The sequence below is a fragment of the Panthera pardus genome, unplaced genomic scaffold (assembly GCF_024362965.1).
Source record: "Panthera pardus isolate Hobbes unplaced genomic scaffold, ASM2436296v1 HiC_scaffold_16, whole genome shotgun sequence".
NCBI lineage: Eukaryota > Metazoa > Chordata > Mammalia > Carnivora > Felidae > Panthera > Panthera pardus.
In genome coordinates, this window is record NW_026526721.1 from 78,311,962 (window position 1) to 78,330,504 (window position 18,543).

An 18,543-nucleotide genomic window follows, 5' to 3' on the forward strand; every position below is an offset into this window, starting at 1 on the left:
GCTAAACTCTGAAATCAATATGGAACAAGGGCCTCTGAATAAAGCTTAACTGAATTCTGACAAGAATTAAGTTGCATTTTGGAGTCACCATGGATAGGTCTCATAAGGAAAAATCTTGATTAACGTTTCTTATGAGGGAGGGAAAGTCAAGAGGGATGGTAAGAATTTCCATTGTTTGAGTCCACCCCACTTTCCAAGGATGTGATTAAATATCTCCCAGATACTCTACCTTGTCATAAGCTCGGTCTAGTAACAGGGACCCAAAGTAAAAGAAACTCCCTCCTGAAGAATCACTGAGCTCCTATGCCTGGCGTAGAGATCGAAACCTGAGCCCACATGCTGTACAAACCCATAACTGAGTCAGATTACACTTTTTTAGTCTTATTACTCAACCAGGAGGGCAAGAAATGCATTTAAAAATGGGGCAGGGGTGTGCCTGAGGGGTTGAAACAATTTCCTAAAGCCCAAAGAATTTCACAGCCCTTGTAAGGTCCTTATATTCAGAAAAACCACATATGCCAGAAATCTTGCCAAAATTAATCTCAGAATAACATTCATTCCATTACCATTCCCTGGGCAGGCCCAGGGTGCTTTACAGGATTGCCCCATTTCATCCTCACAGGCCTTTGGGAGAATCCTACAATCATCCCTATTATACTGTGGAGGAAACTGATGCTTAGAAAGATCCAGTAACTTTCTCGAGGAGACTAAGCATGAAGTGATGACATCAGATTCAAGCCATGTTCTTCATACCTGTTATCCTGTTTCCCAACACTTCTCAGGGTTCCTAGCTCTAAGAGACACAGGAAAAAATGAAGGAGGCTGTCACCGCAGCCCCGTGAATGGTAGCAAGAATCAACCATGCAGTCTGAAAAAGGACAGAAAATAGAGACAAGAGCTACAGCAGAAAAACACAGCAGTCACTTCATATAAGGACAAAGCCATAGGGGCTTCCAGAAGCTCTGCTGGCATCATTATCACAGAGTTCGCTGCAGTAAAGAATTCCATGTGGTGGTCCTAAGTCATTGTGAATGACAGCCCATGCAGTCTGCTTACAAAAGACAGGGAGTTCTGTAATTTTCTCTTTTCAGTAAAGATTTCAAAGGTTGATATTTGAAATATTCTCATTTCTTTTGAAATTTTTTAACGTTTATTTATTACTGAGATACAGAGCGTGAGTATGAGAAGGACAGAGAGAGGGGAAAACGCAGAATCTGAAGCAGGCTCCAGGCTCTGAGCTGTCAGCACAGAGCCCCACGCGGGGCTCGAACACACAAACTGAAAGATTATGACCTGAGTCGAAATCGGACACCTAACTGACTGAGCCACCCAGGCATCCTGAATATTCTTATTTCTTAAGGAGGTAAGCTTTGGTTCGATGAGCTTTAAGCTCATATGTAATGGCTCCCTGAGATCAACAGGACACTATGGTATTCGTGTTTATGTTCCAAACAAGCTAAAAATGTGTACTGTCAGCAAAGACTACGGGACCAAGGGTGTGAAAAACTGAATATAGCCCCAGGTCTGACACCAAGGATTGAACAGAAGAAGTCATTTTCCTCCTCTCTGTGTTTCTGTATTCTCACTTCTAAAATGAGGAGTTAGACAAATGACCTTTTTTTTTCCTTCCCAGCTACAGCATTGTGTAGTACTATTAGGAGGCTATCTACGTTTAAGTTAAATTGCCTTTAGGGAGGAAAATGGAATAAAATTGAACCTAAGAGATGCACAAACTATACTGAATCCCTCCAGATCTTAATCTTAACAAACTTTCAGATCTGTGCTACAGAGACTCGAGGGCTGCAATGAGTTAGAGCCGTCAGGTCACAGGAAGATAGATACCAATGAGACCAGGAACTTTGCGATGAACTTGAACCCTGGGGATCTGCAAGGCTATGTATAACTCCTAGGACCTTGCACCCAAAGCTTCTTTTACGTAAAAATGCCCCGACACTGTGGTGAAACCATGCTTCTTTTGTGGGTTTGCAAAAATGCACTACTTTTCCCACTAACAAGTGCTAAACAGATTAAAAGTATGCAGATAGATAGCAAAGAAATGCATTTTAGATTTTTAAAAAGTTTATGTTCATTCATCACATTGATCTATCTTCTGATGTGTGTGTAGCTTAATGTGTGTTCTTAAGTAGCCTGGTAAAAACTGAAAAGAGTCACCTACTTATGTAATTAAAGTATAGTTGTTGTGTTCTTTTAAAAAAAAAAAAAAACAATTATTACCTCAGTCAGTATTACTATTCATTTTCCTTTAGGGGAAATTCATTTCCTTCTATAATAAAGGGTTTATTTCTTTGCATCATTGAAAACTTGCTGGGCATGGTGGTAAGAAAATGTTTGAGTGGGTAAGAAGTGATTCAAAGGGGCCAGGAGTTTGAAAGAGCACAGACAAGTCCAGAGGCCCTGTGTTGTTTCTTTACCAATACTGGCAAATTCAAATGCAAGGTGAGACCTAATAAGAAGAGGTATGACTAGGGGAAACCTTCTGATGTTCAGGGGGGTGATGTGAGAGCTTGTACATACATGCTTGAAAGCCACAAGGTGATGATCCAGCAGACCACTGATGGACCCTCCTCATGCTTTTCTGACCGCATGTGAACAGGGAACAGTTAGAAAAAGTTAAGGTCTGCCAATTTACACACACACACGCACACACACACACACACACACACACACACACACACTTTGAAATCTGTGGAGAAATAAAGATCCGATGACTACATTCTATCTGGAGTGACTGGCATTCTGCCAAAGAAGACATCTTTGCAAAGCACAGGAGGCGCGGCAGAGGGAGTCTGAACTTACAATGTAGCAGGGCTCACAGTAGGCTTTCTTCTCCACGGCATAGAAGGGCTGTCCTCGGAGCTTGTTGTTGCAGATGATGCAGGTAAAACAATCCACGTGGAAGACCTGATCCATGGCGGTGCATCCTGTCCCTTCCCCAACTACGTTTTCCCCACAGCGAGCACAGCGGCCTGAAAGAAAGAAGGGATTGACTGCTAAGAGCACACCAAGGAACACCTTCAGTCCTTCTGAAGAAGACAACATGGAGGAGACAGCAGGTTCACAGTGGCAGCGGCAGCAAGAGGGCTGACACCCCCACCACCGCCACCACCAGGCACGAGATCACCAACATAGCCAGGACTCACCTTCGTGAGGCTGCCATGATGGAGATTTTACACGAAGCATTTGAAAAGTTGACCCTCACAGCTCAAGACCCTACAGAATGTGACAGAGTAGAACTCAGGTCTCCGAATGTCGAGGCCAGTGCTGTGCCTCCAGTCTCACACACAAGTCTAGGAAGAACATGACTCAGCATAGCAGCAGTGGAAGGCACAGCCTAGGAAAGTCTTTCTGCTTAGAGAGTCTACGTGTCCAGTTAGACTGTGAGGGGACTGGGTCCAAACTCAAACTGCGCCTCCTTTCACAAAAGCCCAGGTTGTAAAATCTCTCTGCATCCAGCCCTCAATGACAGATCAAAAGGGAGTCCCTTTTATTTCCCGACAGCTCTGACTGCTGGAAAGTTCTTTCTCATACTGAGCCAGACTGCTTCCTCATGCTCACTGCTACCCAGTAGTTCCAGTTCTGTCTTCTAGGGCCTCATTAAGCAAGTCTCCCACTACACTTGACACCCTTTAAGTTATTACAATTCAGTTAGTATTGCCTCCAAGTGTGATCATACTTTGAATGTCCCTAAAACCTATAACAGATTCCACATACTTGTAAGGGTTTGAGTCCCGAAGGCCCTGGTTGTCACTGTCCAGCCCAGCGTTCTGTGAACTTTCAGCATTCTCAAACTGATTTATGGGACATGTGGACCACATATGGACATCAGATTTCAGTTTTAAAAAAATCATTGTTTTAAATAGGAACAATAAAACATTACAGAAGGCAAATATTTATGTCAGCGTGAAGCCCTGTGCTGGTTGCAATCTGTATCTCTATCTGGTTCCGTCATGGGAATCTTGAGCCAGAGGTCAGATCCACATCCAGTTTTCTTTCTTAGTCTTTATTTCGATAAGTAAAAAGTCTTAACAAATAATTACAGGTCGCTGGGAATGTCAGCAAGAATCTGTGCTGTGGGCTTTGACACATAAGCTGTAAGCAAACCCAGTGTTTCCCACGTGTCAGGCATTTTCAAGGTGCTTTATATACATGTTAAGCTCATTTCATAGTTACAACCACCTATGTCATAGGTCTGTTGCTCTCCCTATTGTACAGATGAGGAAACTGCGTCACAAAAACGGTCAATGAAATTCAAATCCAAGGAGTCTAGCTCCAGCGTCCATGGTTTTAACCACGATGCCGTTCTGCCTCTGTTTCGTTGTGTGCATCGGGATTGAACACAGAGCTGACATGACGGAGAGATTTCTCATGAAGACTGCTTTCAGCACTCCATCCACTGGATTGACAACCATTTCACACCTAAAAACGGGAGGGCTAAATGTTTCAACTTGGGAGGAAAGAGCCAAATATATTTCTAATCCTCTCTGGTTGCATTGGCACTGGAAAATAGTTCTATACATTCTGTTGCAGGACTTAAATGTATTTTTAAAATATAACCCAAACGACAGTCCATTTTCCCCCGAAGGAATAAGAAATATCAAGTACTGGAAAAAAGAGTTAATTAAACTCTTGGAAACTGACTGCCACTATGGTAGCTGATACTATAAAGTCCTGATATCATATTCTTGACATTGGATAAAAACTTTTGTAATAAACCTTGTGGTTGTTTTATAAACTTCTGCCCAAGAGTCAACTTGTACCTGTTTTTATTATGAGATAGATAACCTTAGAAAAGTGCCTTTAAAATTTGGAACTTAATTGCCTTTAGTAACAAAATTAGGTTATTGCATATGGCTCTTGTTTTGTGATTATTCAGAAAAGAAACCCGGCTTAATTGGTTTACTAAATAGTTCACTGTGCTACGTCTCAACTTGATGCTAAAATTAGAGTTTCATGCCACTATCTGACATTTCATTACAGAAAACACACTGGGATTATAGGCAAATGGATCAGTTCATAAAGTCTAATGTTTAAGGAGTCATTAGCATAGTTTAGTATTCAAACTTTTCTTTTTCAACTGCTTGTGCAAACCCATCATATCTGTTTCACAACATACAGATTTGCTTCCAATATTTATATTGGAATCCTTGTTCACAAAAATTTACATTTTTAATATTAATCTGAAGTGGTATTTATGGTATTATCGTTATTACTATTTTTCCCGCCTTCATTGAACCATATTGAAATCACTGATGTGTTCTGGCGAACTAAAGAAACAATGAAATACAATAGTGATAATGAAAAATATAGGTTTAGCATCAGCAGGAAAAAAAAAACATACTAATGACATGAAAATACTCTGAGCTGAACGGCACTGTTGGTGAATACTGGTCAAACAACACCAGTCAACAGAGGTTTTGTGATATTTGTGCAATCTTTTAAGAATGTGATGATTATTAACAGTGGATTGGTTACCTGTGAAAACTGTAATTTTACATTTCAGATCTGTTAAATTCAGGTCAACAGAATTATTATTTTTTATTACTCTTTTCCTTCCTAGACCTTAAACTGGGTTCCTTGACAGTCCACCAGGGACTACACAGTGATGTGTGGACCACACTTGGGCAAACAAAAAGAATTCTGGCTAAATGTCTTGGTGGTCTATGAAGCAGCTGGAGATAGCGATTGGGATCTAAACTACAGCTGATCCACAGCATAATCTCTGGAACCCAAGAGCTCACTCTTCACAGTTTATGGAGAGTTTGCTAGCTATCCCTGAGGATCTGGGAGAGAATCTCAATCACCGATTAGAGAGAAAGATCAGGGAAGACCCCTAAACGTCAGGCTGAACAGAAAAGCTTTGCAATTTTCATTCTGTTCAACAAACATTCCTCAGGTATCTACTCTTGCAAAGTACTATATTCTGCTTTTCTGTGATAAATGGAAATGGAGTAGACTTGGTCAGTGCCTTTAACAGGCATTACAAGACCACGTACATTCTACAATCACATGAAAAAAAGGTGCCACGTGCCAGAGGAGAAAGTGCTGTGGAGGTGTGGAAGGAAAATCATATGTGATAGGGGACTTAGGAAGGGTTTTATGGGAAAAGATGCATGTGAGCCCAGCTCAAGGATGAAATTGTGACAGGTGGAGAGGGGAGAGAGAAAAACATTTTAGTATTTCCAAAGGGAATGAGTGGCTGGACTTGACGGGATCCCACACGTCTGCAGTGGCTTGGTGCTGGCACAAGGGTTTGTCTTCTCAGCTATGAAAGCAGATGGGCCGGATTCATAAGGAACAATCTTCTCCTTTGTATTTTGGAGGATATTCTTCCAGAGTGGGTCAAGCTAATACGCTGAACCCAGACATGACCAGCTCTGCTGCCTCCCATATTTTTCCTATTCTTGGGAGAAATCGGGGACACGGGCTCGAGGGCAGTCAGTCTGGCACCTTTAGAATCACAAGCCCAGAAAAAAGAGCTAAGAACAAAAAATAAAAATAGCCCTACACATCAGCAGGACAGAAAAGGTGCCCGAATGTTCCCTTTTCACATTAACAGAATTTACAAACTATGCCTTTTCGGGAAGCACTCACAATGGAAAGAAAGTCACTCAAGCATGGTTCATCCTTGCCCCTAGAGGGGCTTATACTACACATCATTAAAATGCACACCACAACCTGAATGCCCATCTTCTGGACAAGTATTCAGCACTTTTAAATGAGAAAAACCAGGGGGAATGGTACCAGACTTGAAGGCATCAGAGCATGAAGGAAACAGAGTTTGATTAGGGGCCAGTAGGAAGCTCAAGTTCAGACCCAGGGCTGGTATGAGGAGCTGGTTGGCACAGCTTAGCACAGTAATTTAAAAAAAAAAAAAAAAAACAATGACAGAGGGTCAGACCGTCTGAGGAGAGTTCTGACAGTAAATTAAGATGCCTAGATCCAACAATAAATAAATGAAAAGAACTGGTTTCTAAAGCTTGGTTATGTATTATTGCTTGCTAGGTATATCGCTTCATATCTGCTGTGGAACCCATTATGGGTTCTTTTCACCCCTTCCCCCAGTCCCCTGTGCTAACTATAGCAACCTCTGGAGTGTCTCCGAAAGGCTTCTATCTGCAACATGCCTACTACCTAAATCAGGCTCCATCATTCATGGGCCATTGCAATGGCTTCCTGACTACACCAGTATCTCTGATTCACTTCCTCTTATAAATGGAAGGGCTTTATGGAAGTCTTAGTATTGAGCTAAATCTGGAAGGTTATGCAGAATTCAAATAAGTCATTTTTAGGAAGGGCACGGGTGGAGAGTGATATTACAGGTAGATCAACAGGGTAAGCAAGGGAGGTAGATTAGTGGGACACAGGTTTTCATATTTATTGGTTCCAGTTTTCTCTTTTGGTAACATGAATGTATTTCCTTTATAATGTGAAAAAAATTTTTATTTGAAAATGTTTTTCCTGTGATCCTGGCACCATTACTATAAGAGGCCACAGGCCCCCTTTTCCAAGCCCTGCTTGTTTTGGGGGTAGGATCAAAAATGTCCATAGCCATCTTAAAAGTTGGTGATACTTTCAAACTTCTGCATTATTCACCATCAAAAGTAAACTAGAAAATGTATGCAGACATCAAGCTAGGTCACATTTATCTTCACGTCTCCCTTGCTATCTGAGTTTTAATAGAAATTTTAGGCACAAGCAAATGTAATATTCTCTTTTTAAGAATCACAATGAATTGAAACCCTATATGCTGATCGCATATCAGGCTTCTCATTATGCACCTTCTTCAAAATATTCTGAACAAAATCCTGTTTGAAAAGTTGAATCAATAGGGTTATATCAGGGTAATGAAGTCATGGTAAAGTATTCCTAGAAACAAAAAGATTGTTCCAATTTATCCTACATATGGCCACTGGAGTTATCTTTCTAAAGCAGATACTCCATTAAGCCGAGTCAGAAATTATCTTCTGCTGAAGGTAGAAAAAGATAATAGAATAAACTTGCATTCTTTATATGACAGGTCCATCTGACATTCACTGAAGGTACTAGAATGACGGCATTTTCTAATCGCCAAAGCTTTTGTTTTATAGAATCCTGTAGCATTATTGCACATAATAATAGACACCCTGCTTTTTAAACTACTTAAGTCGTAGGACAGTGATTTTCAACATTGCCAATATGCTGGATACTCTGGGGAACATAAAAAAAGTACGGATTACTGGGTTCCAGCTCCAGAGATTCTGATTCCATTGCTCTAAAGTGGGATGTCCTAGGATTGAAGTTTAAAAGCGCTCCTGGTAATTCTAATGTTCAGCCAATTTGAGCCACTGTTCCAAGGGGTACCTATTTCTGTACTGCTCATCAGGATAACAGTGGCTGAGCATTGCCCAAATAGGCTTGTTTAATATGCATTCAAACCCATTCAGGTACAGACTGTTCATAAGTTGGCCAAAAAGGTCTACTTTCCACCAATGAGTTATCACTCTAATGTTATCTCTTTATGTCTTCGTTGGAAGACTTCTCAATGGCTTTCGAGTCACTGATAACGTACATGAACAGAATCAGCTACATGTTCTCATATCTTGCCAGAATGGAAGCCAGGGAAAGAAGTTCACTTATATTAATTAGAAGCACTCCTACAGAGGCCTCATTTTGTGCTGTAAATGCATGTATCACCCAGTGCTGCTGTATGGCCTTAGACACTACAGAGTCTATCAAGAACGTCAACTGGTCACCATTTAAGGTGTGATATTACATATCACATCGTACACCACATTCAGTCTTTTCCTACTTTCTTGGACTCTGCCTTTAAATAACGTGGCGATATTCAGTCTCCTATGGTGAGTGCCATTTAGTTGTGGGAATAATGGAATCCTTATCGGATCTTAAAAGCCGGACCGCAGGACTGCAGTTTTGTCGCCCTGCCTGTGTGTATACGATCGTATTGTACTATTTCATCATGTTGTTGCTCAGGTGATCCTTGCTGAGATGCTTGCAGATTCACTGGGCACTCGGGTGGGAGGGAGGAAGTGGCAGATGGCAGTTCCTCTCTGTCTCTCTCTCCCCTACACGCAGGTGCTTGCATTCTCTCTCACGCACACGTGGGCACGCACACAGCAGGCAAAAGAGCAGCGGCTGCTACAGCACTAGACCAGTGGTAGACAGAGGAAGCCTTCCGAGAGAGACAAAGTAAGGAACATCTTAGTATAAAATAAGAAGTTGAGTAAAAATAACCAACCAACCAAACAAACAAACAAAAAAACCCCAAATTGTCAGAGAGAACAGTACAGGAGCGGGCGAATAAAGGCCTGGGCCACAAAGCTGAGAAGACAGAGTAAAGGCTGAATCCTACTGATGAAAGGAAGGCTAAGCCATGAGGTGATTCATTTATAGATACATATTTGCTTAGGCTGGACCTTCAGGTAAGGGGGTGGTTTGGGCGGGGGAGTCCCACATGGGGTTGCAAAAGTAAACATGTTCTGCTGACTTAACTATGCTGCATTGTGAAGAAGCATAACAAAACTATAAAAGAAAATTACTGTGTTTTTTTCTCGATGCCAGGCACAGTCCTAAGCACTCCACATACATTCTTTCATAGCACTATAATGATTACCTATTTTTATTTGATAGGCAAGACATCTGAGGTGAAGTCACTTGGCCAAGGTCTCAGAGGCAGAAGGAGGTGGGCTGAGATAGGAAGCAGGGCAGACTTCTACAGTCCATCTTCTTTCTTTCTTTATTTTTAAACATTTATTTATTTTTGAGAGACAGAGAGAGAGAGAGAGAGAGCATAAACAGGGGAGGGGCAGAGAGAGGGAGACACAGAATCCGAACCAGGCTCCAGGCTCTGAGCTGCCAGCACAGAGCCCGACACAAGGCTCAAACTCACGGACCGCAAAGATCATGACCTGAGCCTAAGTTGGACGCTCAACCGACTGAGCCACCCAGGCGCCCCCAGTTCATCTTCTTAATGAGCATGTGTTTTTCTATGAGTAAAGTTTATTATTCACCCAGAACTCAACTACGATGTCTTCAGCGCTGGGTAGGAGCGTGGGCCATTCCCACGCCCGGGAAAAGAAGAGCTGATACAATATCACTTCTCCAACTCCCAAATCGTGGGTGTGGTCAGTGTCTGCTAGAGGTAGGCAGGTCAGTATAGGTGGCGGTCCTTCAGAGAAGATTGGAAAGTACTGAAACTCAAACTCTGGATTCCCACCAGGAAAGATTAAAAAAAAAATACTGATATCCATGCTTCACTTGCCGAGATTCTGACTTCTTTGGTCTGTGTGGGGCCCTGAAATAATAATGCTAATGTGCAGTGGGTTTGAGAACCATTGCTCTACAAGGAGCTGCATGCCAATGTGCTCCACAGTGTAGTTTGTCCTAGAGAATTCTTACAAAGCAATGACAGGACCAAAGCCCTGGCCCCACAGAGATTACATCCTAATAAGTTGCACTTAGTTGTGTTGACAGAGGCAGTGAGTTGGACACGACACACCCTGGTCCCAACCTCCACTGAACTAAGTAACATGTATATGCACGGCGAACGTCAGGACAATCACTTTCTGGCAACTTCCATTCTCAGGAAAAGTAGCTCAAATAAAAGCAAAAGCCAGATAGCAACAAAAGCAAGACAAAAAACACTGCTTTGCAGTTTTGAATGTAATACATGGCACCCTTGAACAAAGTTCTATATAAAGATGTAAAGGAAACCAGACAGGTCTGCGAGTCTTGCCTTTGTTACTCACTAGCTATGGGAACCTGAACACATTTCTTAAATTTCCAGAGCCTGAGGGCACTTGTTTTCACAATCAGCAATAATCAGACCCCCTCAAGGATCAGGTGGTTTCAGTTGAGTCAACTGTCCAGCCGTTCTGTCAGCCCCTCAATAAATGCTCTTATGAAGTCTCTATTCTGTGCTAAGTGTGGCACAGTGGTAACATTTTCTCAGCCTCTGTAAAAAGAAGATGGTGATGATTGCCTTCACTATCTGGCCATGAAGTTCAACAACAGCCACAAAGGGCCTTGTACAGGCTCTATTCCTTCTCCCTCCAGCTATAGGAGGTATAATATGCACAACTTCAAATAGAGAGCTTATTGCAACTAAAAGCACAGAGATATGCACTCTGGACCTACTTATATATTTTTTAAGTTTATTTATTTATTTTGAGAGAGAGAGAGAGAGAGAGAGAGAGAGAGAGAATCCCAAGAAGGCTCTGAGCTATCAGCACAGAGCCCAATGCGGGGCTCAAACCCATGAACCATGAGATCATGACCTGAGTTGAAACCAAGAGTTGGACACTTAACCGACTGAGCCACCCAGGTACCCCTGGGCCTACCTTTAAAGAGGACAGTCAATATGGGGGTTATAGAGGCAGCTGCATCTGTGAGGCAGTTATATAAGATTTATATTCACCAAAATGTTACTCATAGAATTTAGTGCTAGAAATTCAACCCTAATCCTGCAAAAATATATGGACCCCAGAGTGATGACAACAGTCAATATTTATGCAGGACTTAGTGTTTGCCAAGCATTGTTTTAAGCATTTAGATGTATTATCTCAGGTAATCCTTCCACCAGCCTGATAGTGTAGGTCCTATCATCGTCTGCATCATAGCTGAAGAAATGGCAGCCTAAAGACATTAAGTCACTTGCCCGAGGCCATGCAGTTAAATATTGAAGCTGGGATAGGGGCCCAGGCAGTCTGGCTTTGGAGCCCGCTTAACCTATCCCCTAACCTGGCTTATTGCTTTAGAATTCTAAGATTCCTAAAAACATCCGGCCTGGCAGGAAGCTCGTATAAACCTTACAACATCCCTGACAGGAATATCACCATCTATTTTGACTAAAGTCAAGATTTCTTTTCAACTTAATTTTTACACATGGACATTTTCATACTCACCTTCTGAATTCTTAATCTATTTTCCTACATTTAAAATTAATTTCATGATTGACCCGTTAACAGAAATAAAAATCAATATTTACTAGTACAGTTACAACTGCTATTGCAACGATTATTTTTGATTTATGTTTGGAATCTGCTTCATGGTATCTCTCATGGGAATCTGTATTTCCTTTAAGCTCCATTCCAAGCTGAAAATGCTTTAATTTGCCCAGCTACTCATAGTTTCTGTGGTAGGAAATCTCCAAATTTATTTTGGTTCTTTAAGAACAAACTTAACCCTGAGTAACTCACGAGGGTGCTTCTAAAGCTACTGTATTTCTTCCTTTCTTCCTTCCTTTCTTTCTTTCTTTCTTTCTTTCTTTCTTTCTTTCTTTCCTTCTTTCTTTCTTTTTTTTTTTTTTTTTAATTTTTTTTATTTTGATGGAGAGAGGGCGTGGAGAGGCAGAGACAGAGGGAGACAGAGAATCCCAAGAAGGCTCTGCGCTGTCACTGTAGAGCCCGGAGCCCAATGCAGGGCTCAATCTCATGACCCCAAAATCATGACCTGAGTTGAAATCAAGAGTAGTACGGTTAACCGACTGAGCCACCCAGGCTCCCTGCTAAAGCTATTGTATTTCAATGCCCCCAAATAGCCATGATCATCTTCTTATGATGTTACCAAGCACTCCTTACACTTATATAGCACTTTACAATATTAAACGTGCTTTCTCACCTGAGGCTTCCAAAAAGAGAAAAATGGAAGTTATGACTAGCATTACTTTTAAATTTCTGACATATCAAGAGTGAGATAATCCTGCAGGTTCACATGAAATGTCATCATTTACATGATGCTGTTTGAAGCTTACCTCACAATAACCAAAAGCTATCTAAGGCACCTATCCTTTGTTAGCAAATGAGTGAACCTAGGAGAATAGTCTTGTGCAAGACTGAGACAGAAAAGCTGGAATTCAGACTTGGTTCATCTGGCCCCAAGTCGAGTGGTCTTTCACCTGGCCCCCATTACATACACACATAGTGCTGAACCTGGAGGTGGGCGATATTCTCACCTGACATCACACCCCAGCTTTGGTTTCTCCACTTGGTGCTGAAAGGCCCCTAAGACACTGTTAAAGGGATTTAAAAGTCTAAGAAGGAAAGCACATGTGGAAAATTTAGAAAACATCTGGTCCAACCTCATTCACAGATGTGAAAACAAAGGCTGCGGGAGAGGCCGTGCCTTGACAGAAGAGATGAGACCTGGATGGAAGCCTTCGGGCTCCCAGCACAGTGATCTGGCGGCTCAAACCATCTCCGGGGGGAGCCACCTCCAATATGAGTGTTCCCCCACTAGTAGGCGCTGTTGCCTGAGCATGAGGAATTTCTCCCTCCACACGGGGTAAAATTTCATCCATATGGGAGCATCCTGTGGGACCTGGCAGTCCACAAGGATGAGTCCTGCATGATTCCAGAACAAGGTTAACTACATGACTTTCTGAAACAGCAGAACCAATCCATCCGTCTGAAACACATCTGGGTGTTCTGTAGAGGTACCTTGGGGCCATAAAAGGCCAGGCTCTGCTTCCTGTTTGACCATACCTGGTCTGAACTGATTTATTTTTGGACACTGGAGTTATATATAACATTCACTTGATAAGAGGCTTCCACTTTATTTTGTTATTTAGTTTTTTAAAGGGTACAAAACACCCGTGTGGGATAAGTAGTAGATCTCTGGTTAGAAGAACTGGGTTCTAATCCTGGCTTTATCATATATATAACCTGTGGCGTTGGGCAACTTCCCTCATCCACCTGAGTCAGTAGGTCCTAGGTACCTCAACAGCAATCCCAGCCCTCGGTGACTCAAAGGGTTACCAGGAGGAATTTCGATATTAAGTGATAAACGACAAGAAAATGTGAGGAATTCCTCCAAGATGTATCACTGTAAAATACATTTTTGTTATGAACGATGGTATAAATCACATGCACAATAGAGCACAATGTACTTCTATATCTGGGCCTTTATCCAGAATTCATATTCTGAGGAATTCCTGTGCAAATCCACAAAATGGAATGCCATCCTGGATGTAAGTAGACAGATTTTGAGGATCTAAGCTCCTTGGAAATGCTGGCAGTGCTGTTTCATGTTCTAAGTGGAGTGGGCCGATGGATGCCATGAATATTTGACACATGATGTTACATCAGGCTCAGAGGGAGACCCAGGCACGGAATCTTGGACCTGCGGCCATCTCCATCTCCGCCCTCGTGTGTCTGTAAAATTCTCGTTGCTAAACTGCAGTCTGCATTGATTCTGTCTCTGGCACTTGCATAGCAACACTGAGCTGAGTGCTAGAGTGACGTCTTGGGAACAGTTATTAATACATGTATGTATGCACACAGTATGTAGAAATATGCAAGATTGAAAGCAATTAGCGTATTACTTTTAGGTAATACTTCCCGCTGGGACTCTGCTCCTGAAAAATATTCCTCTCTCTCTCTCTCTCTCTCTCAAGAAGCTTGAACAGTCATCTGCTATCACTTACCAGAATGTTTGGGATAAAAATGGTGTCAGTTTTAAGGAAACCACACTTCTCAATTTTCTTTGTTAACATCTGAATAAAACATGAGAAGGTTCCCACTTTTCCCCTCTCCCCTTTCATTCAGAGAAAAAGTTCCTTCACAATCTTGCTTTGTGTGGGAGAGGAAATAAATAGCCACCCTTCTTTGCCACCTCCAGATTAGCAGAATCACTGGGTTTAAAAGTAGAAAAGTTTAAATTTCGTTCTAATAAACTCCACTGGCTATCATCATTTCTGAGGTGTGGCACAAAGTTTCATAATAAGAACACACCAAGAAGCCACATTTCTACCTTGTAGGAGCTTAGAGCCCTGTGAGATCATGAGAGAACAGCAGAAGAAAGGCTCAGAAAGTTCTACAGGAAGGATTTGGTTGGGAATGAAGGAACACTTGTGGGACCATAGTGGAGTTTGTAAAAATGGGTCATTTCCTCAAGAAGCCACGTCCATGGGAAGGGCAGATCCTCTCTATCTCCTCCGATTAGATGTATACATGGAATCAAGCATTTCTCTAAAAAACCTTCCCAGGCTTTCGTTTTTCATTCTCAGCTAAATTAGAGTAAGCCTGCCTGCAGGTAAGGAGAACCTGATCACTGCTGATCTCTGAACAGCCCTTCAAGACCGCAAAATTGTTGAAACACTATAAAAGCTGTTAAATAAAAGAAACAAGAAACGGGGCAAGAGGCATGTTCTATTTATGTCAGCAGAGTTATTTCTGGGAGAATCCTCTTGCACTAATGTAGTTTCCATTTTTAGATGATCATAGTCGGTAAACACATTTAATTTTTACAGGATGACTAATACCCAATTGCCTAATAACCAGTGAGATAACACAAGGGTTGTTCCTTACGAAGTAAGGCTTATAGGGAGAGCTCCCAGAAACCATATAAATCCACAGACACTGCACAAAAACAGATCAGCTCCGTGACGGGTTCTTGCATCAGTTCCTGCTAAGTGCTTTTATTTGTAGTTCTGTCTTGGGCAAGAGATACCACACAGGGGGGAGTGCAAAGTTGAAGGTCTTTAGCAAAAATTTGGACTGTAAACACAGCTTGGCATTATCAGCATTCTGTTAAGTTCAAAGAAGAGATAGTTACAACAAATACAGCTTGCTTTATTTCTGAAACAAAACTGTGCACATATTTGTGGCCATACTACTAATTAACCTGTAGATTGTTCCTTTCATCTCATCAGTGTGTTTTTCTCCCCCCTGTTACAACATGTTGGGGTTATTTCTTCCCATCTGGAATATACTCAGACTGTTCTCTTGTAGGCAGTAGGGAGTAGAATATAGTGCTCACGATAAAGGACGAGAGAGACTGACTTGAGGAAGACTAAAGGAGCCATGTAAGTACACAGAGAGAGGCTGGAGGATGACTACGGAGTGCCATGATTATGGTCTACACATATTTGAAAGGTGCGAACGCCGAGGAGTAATTTAGCTTGCTGCAGGTGGTACAAATGGGAGCGGTAGTGCATCTTCAAGAAAAGACTTCTATTAAATAACAACAACAACAAAAATTAAACACAGAGGATGTTACCCAGGGGACACAGCAAGCTTGGAACAGAAGGGTGGCTGAAAAACAATGGTATTAGAGGACATGTTGGCTTTACCAAGTACAGCTGCGTGAGGTTCCAGAGAGGTTATTTAGCCATCTTGGGCCTCAGAACCCTCTTCTGTAAATTCGAGGGTGAGAACCAGAATCAGAGCTTTTACAAGCGTTCTCCAAAGAACCCTAAGGATCCCGAGGATTCGGCTACAATGAATCTTGAGAATAGGAAGAAGGGCGGAGGAGGGGAATGACCCACCAGAGCCCCTTCTTGCTCTCCTCTGTGTGAATAATTTCATTCATAATATTCACTTCCTCAGAATAATTTTTTCAGGAATTTCCGGACAAAAAAGTTTGCCTAAGAAATCTGCCTACTAATGAAGTGTTAAAGACATATTATTAGAGACTGGCTTTAGACCCATTCCCGTTTGCAGGACACCTCACAAAGAAGCAGAGTCACTGAGGTTATGCTTCCAGAAAATGTTTATTGAGTAACTACTGTGGGCCGACATAGCAGATAGAGCAAGAAGCCAGGCCCTTGTGGAGCTCACGGACCAAATGCACTTTTATTTATTTATTAAAAAAAATTTTTTTTTTAATGTTTGTTTTTGAGAGAGAAAGAGAGAGACAGAGTGCAAGCGGGTGAGGGGCAGAGACAGGAGACAATTCGAAGCAGGCTCCAGGCTCGAGCACAGAGCCTGACCCGGGGCTCGTACTCACGAACCGTGAGATCATGACCTAAGCCGAAGTCAGACGCTTAACTGATTGAGCCACTCAGGCACTCCTCCAAATGCACTTTTAAAGTAGGGTAGCCAAAAATTAATAAATGAATAAAGGAATTAACTCCTGCAATTCCATGAGTCAATTCAATTTAATATTTATTGAGCATCTAACTGCCAATCCAAAAGACTCCTGATAGCTCCTATAGAGGGTAAACATTCAAATTACCCGGGTATTGAAGATTTACTATGTGTCAGGCATATTCTGTGTCAAACTCAGGATCCTCAATGTCCACATCAGTGGCCCCTTAGTCATCTGTCTTTGTGCACAACCAACCAAAACCACTATGAGCACAGCCTGTCTCCTGCTCCAACCTGCTACGGGAGTCAGCAGTATTCGATCCCAAATTGAATCATGCCATTTGAATTTGTTATTGCAATTGTACTATTCAATTAACTATTATGTAGATGAATAAAAGAGTGAAAATGTTTTCATTTTTAAAAATAACATCTAAGTTGAATGCTTTGGGAAAGTTCCATAAGGACATTTTGCTTAGGAAAAAAAAAAAAAAAAAAGATGAATTGTTCAATCAGGTATGGATAAGCAAGCTTAAATGATCAGGGGGAAAAGAAACCAAACTTAAACACTGCAAAGAATTCTGCACTCACGTTTCACAAGTGTCTTTAAGTTCTTGCTCTCCTTTCACAGAACCCAAACTGGAAATTGTTTGAGAATTCATTATGACATTATGCACTATGACTCATGCAAGACAAAAGGCCAACAGGCTTTACTCAAATATACCTTGGCCATGTTTTTTTAAATGATGAAATATATTTTTTGTTATTTATTCAGATAAACTTTACTGAGGTAGACTTTTCATGTCATAAATGAGCCCATTTAAATTGTGAATTTTAATAAATTTTGATAAATTCCTAGGCCCTTGTAACTATAGCCAGGACCAAATTCTAGAACATGCCGATTAGCGTAAAATGCTCCCTTGTGCCCCATTAGTGTAAATCCTTTCCCCTAGCCTCAGAAAACCACTGATTGTTCCCTGTCACTATAGATTAAATTTGCCTTTTCTAGGATTTCACAAAGATGGAATAATATAGTACATATTCTTTTTTTGGGGGAAGGGACGGGGTCTGGCTCCTTTCAGTCAGCATAATGTTTGTGCAGTTTTCCCATGTTGCTATACTCATTAGAAGTTCCTTTTCTTATTACTGATGGATAGCATTTGGCTATAAAAAATACGGCACACTTTTTTCTTTCACCTATTGGTAAACATTTGAGTCGTTTCTAGTTTTTGGCCAATGCAAATAAAAGTGCTATAAATTTTTGTATGCAAGTCTTTCTACAGGAAAAAAAAAATTCATTTTCCTTGGGTCAATATACGGGAAGACGGAAGGTGAGCCATATGGTAAATATGTGTTTAACTTTGTAAGACTCTACCAAACTGTGGTTGTACTATTTTGCATCCTCGCCAACAATGTAGGGGAATTCCAGTCCCTCCATCTTCTTGTTGACACCTGGTAACTAGAATGTCATTCTTCTGAATATTAGCCATTCAAATGAATGTGTGGATGCATCTCACGGGGTTTAAAGTTTATGTTTCTCTGATGACTAAACATTTGGAGTATTTTTCATTTGCTTGTTGGTTATCTCTATATTTTATTTAGAAAAGTGTCTGTTCAAATGTTCTGCCTAGATCAAAGAGGTTGCTGCCTGTTTTCTCCTGTAGGGTTTTGCTAGTTTACTATCTCACATTTAGGTCTTTAGGGAAACAATTAACAAAACTAA

At 41.4% G+C, this 18,543-nt stretch overlaps 1 protein-coding gene across 8 annotated transcripts in view; it reads right to left on the reverse strand.

The window, feature by feature from the left end:
- The window catches only part of LPP (LIM domain containing preferred translocation partner in lipoma), a 677,239-nt gene that overhangs the window by 110,430 nt on the left and 548,266 nt on the right, over positions 1-18,543 (reverse strand). For all 8 annotated transcript variants that reach the window (XM_019463484.2, XM_019463486.2, XM_019463485.2 and 5 more), the window contains one exon: positions 2,818-2,987. In XM_019463484.2, coding sequence (XP_019319029.2) covers positions 2,818-2,987 — 170 coding nt within the window. The remainder of the gene's footprint in view (positions 1-2,817; positions 2,988-18,543) is intronic.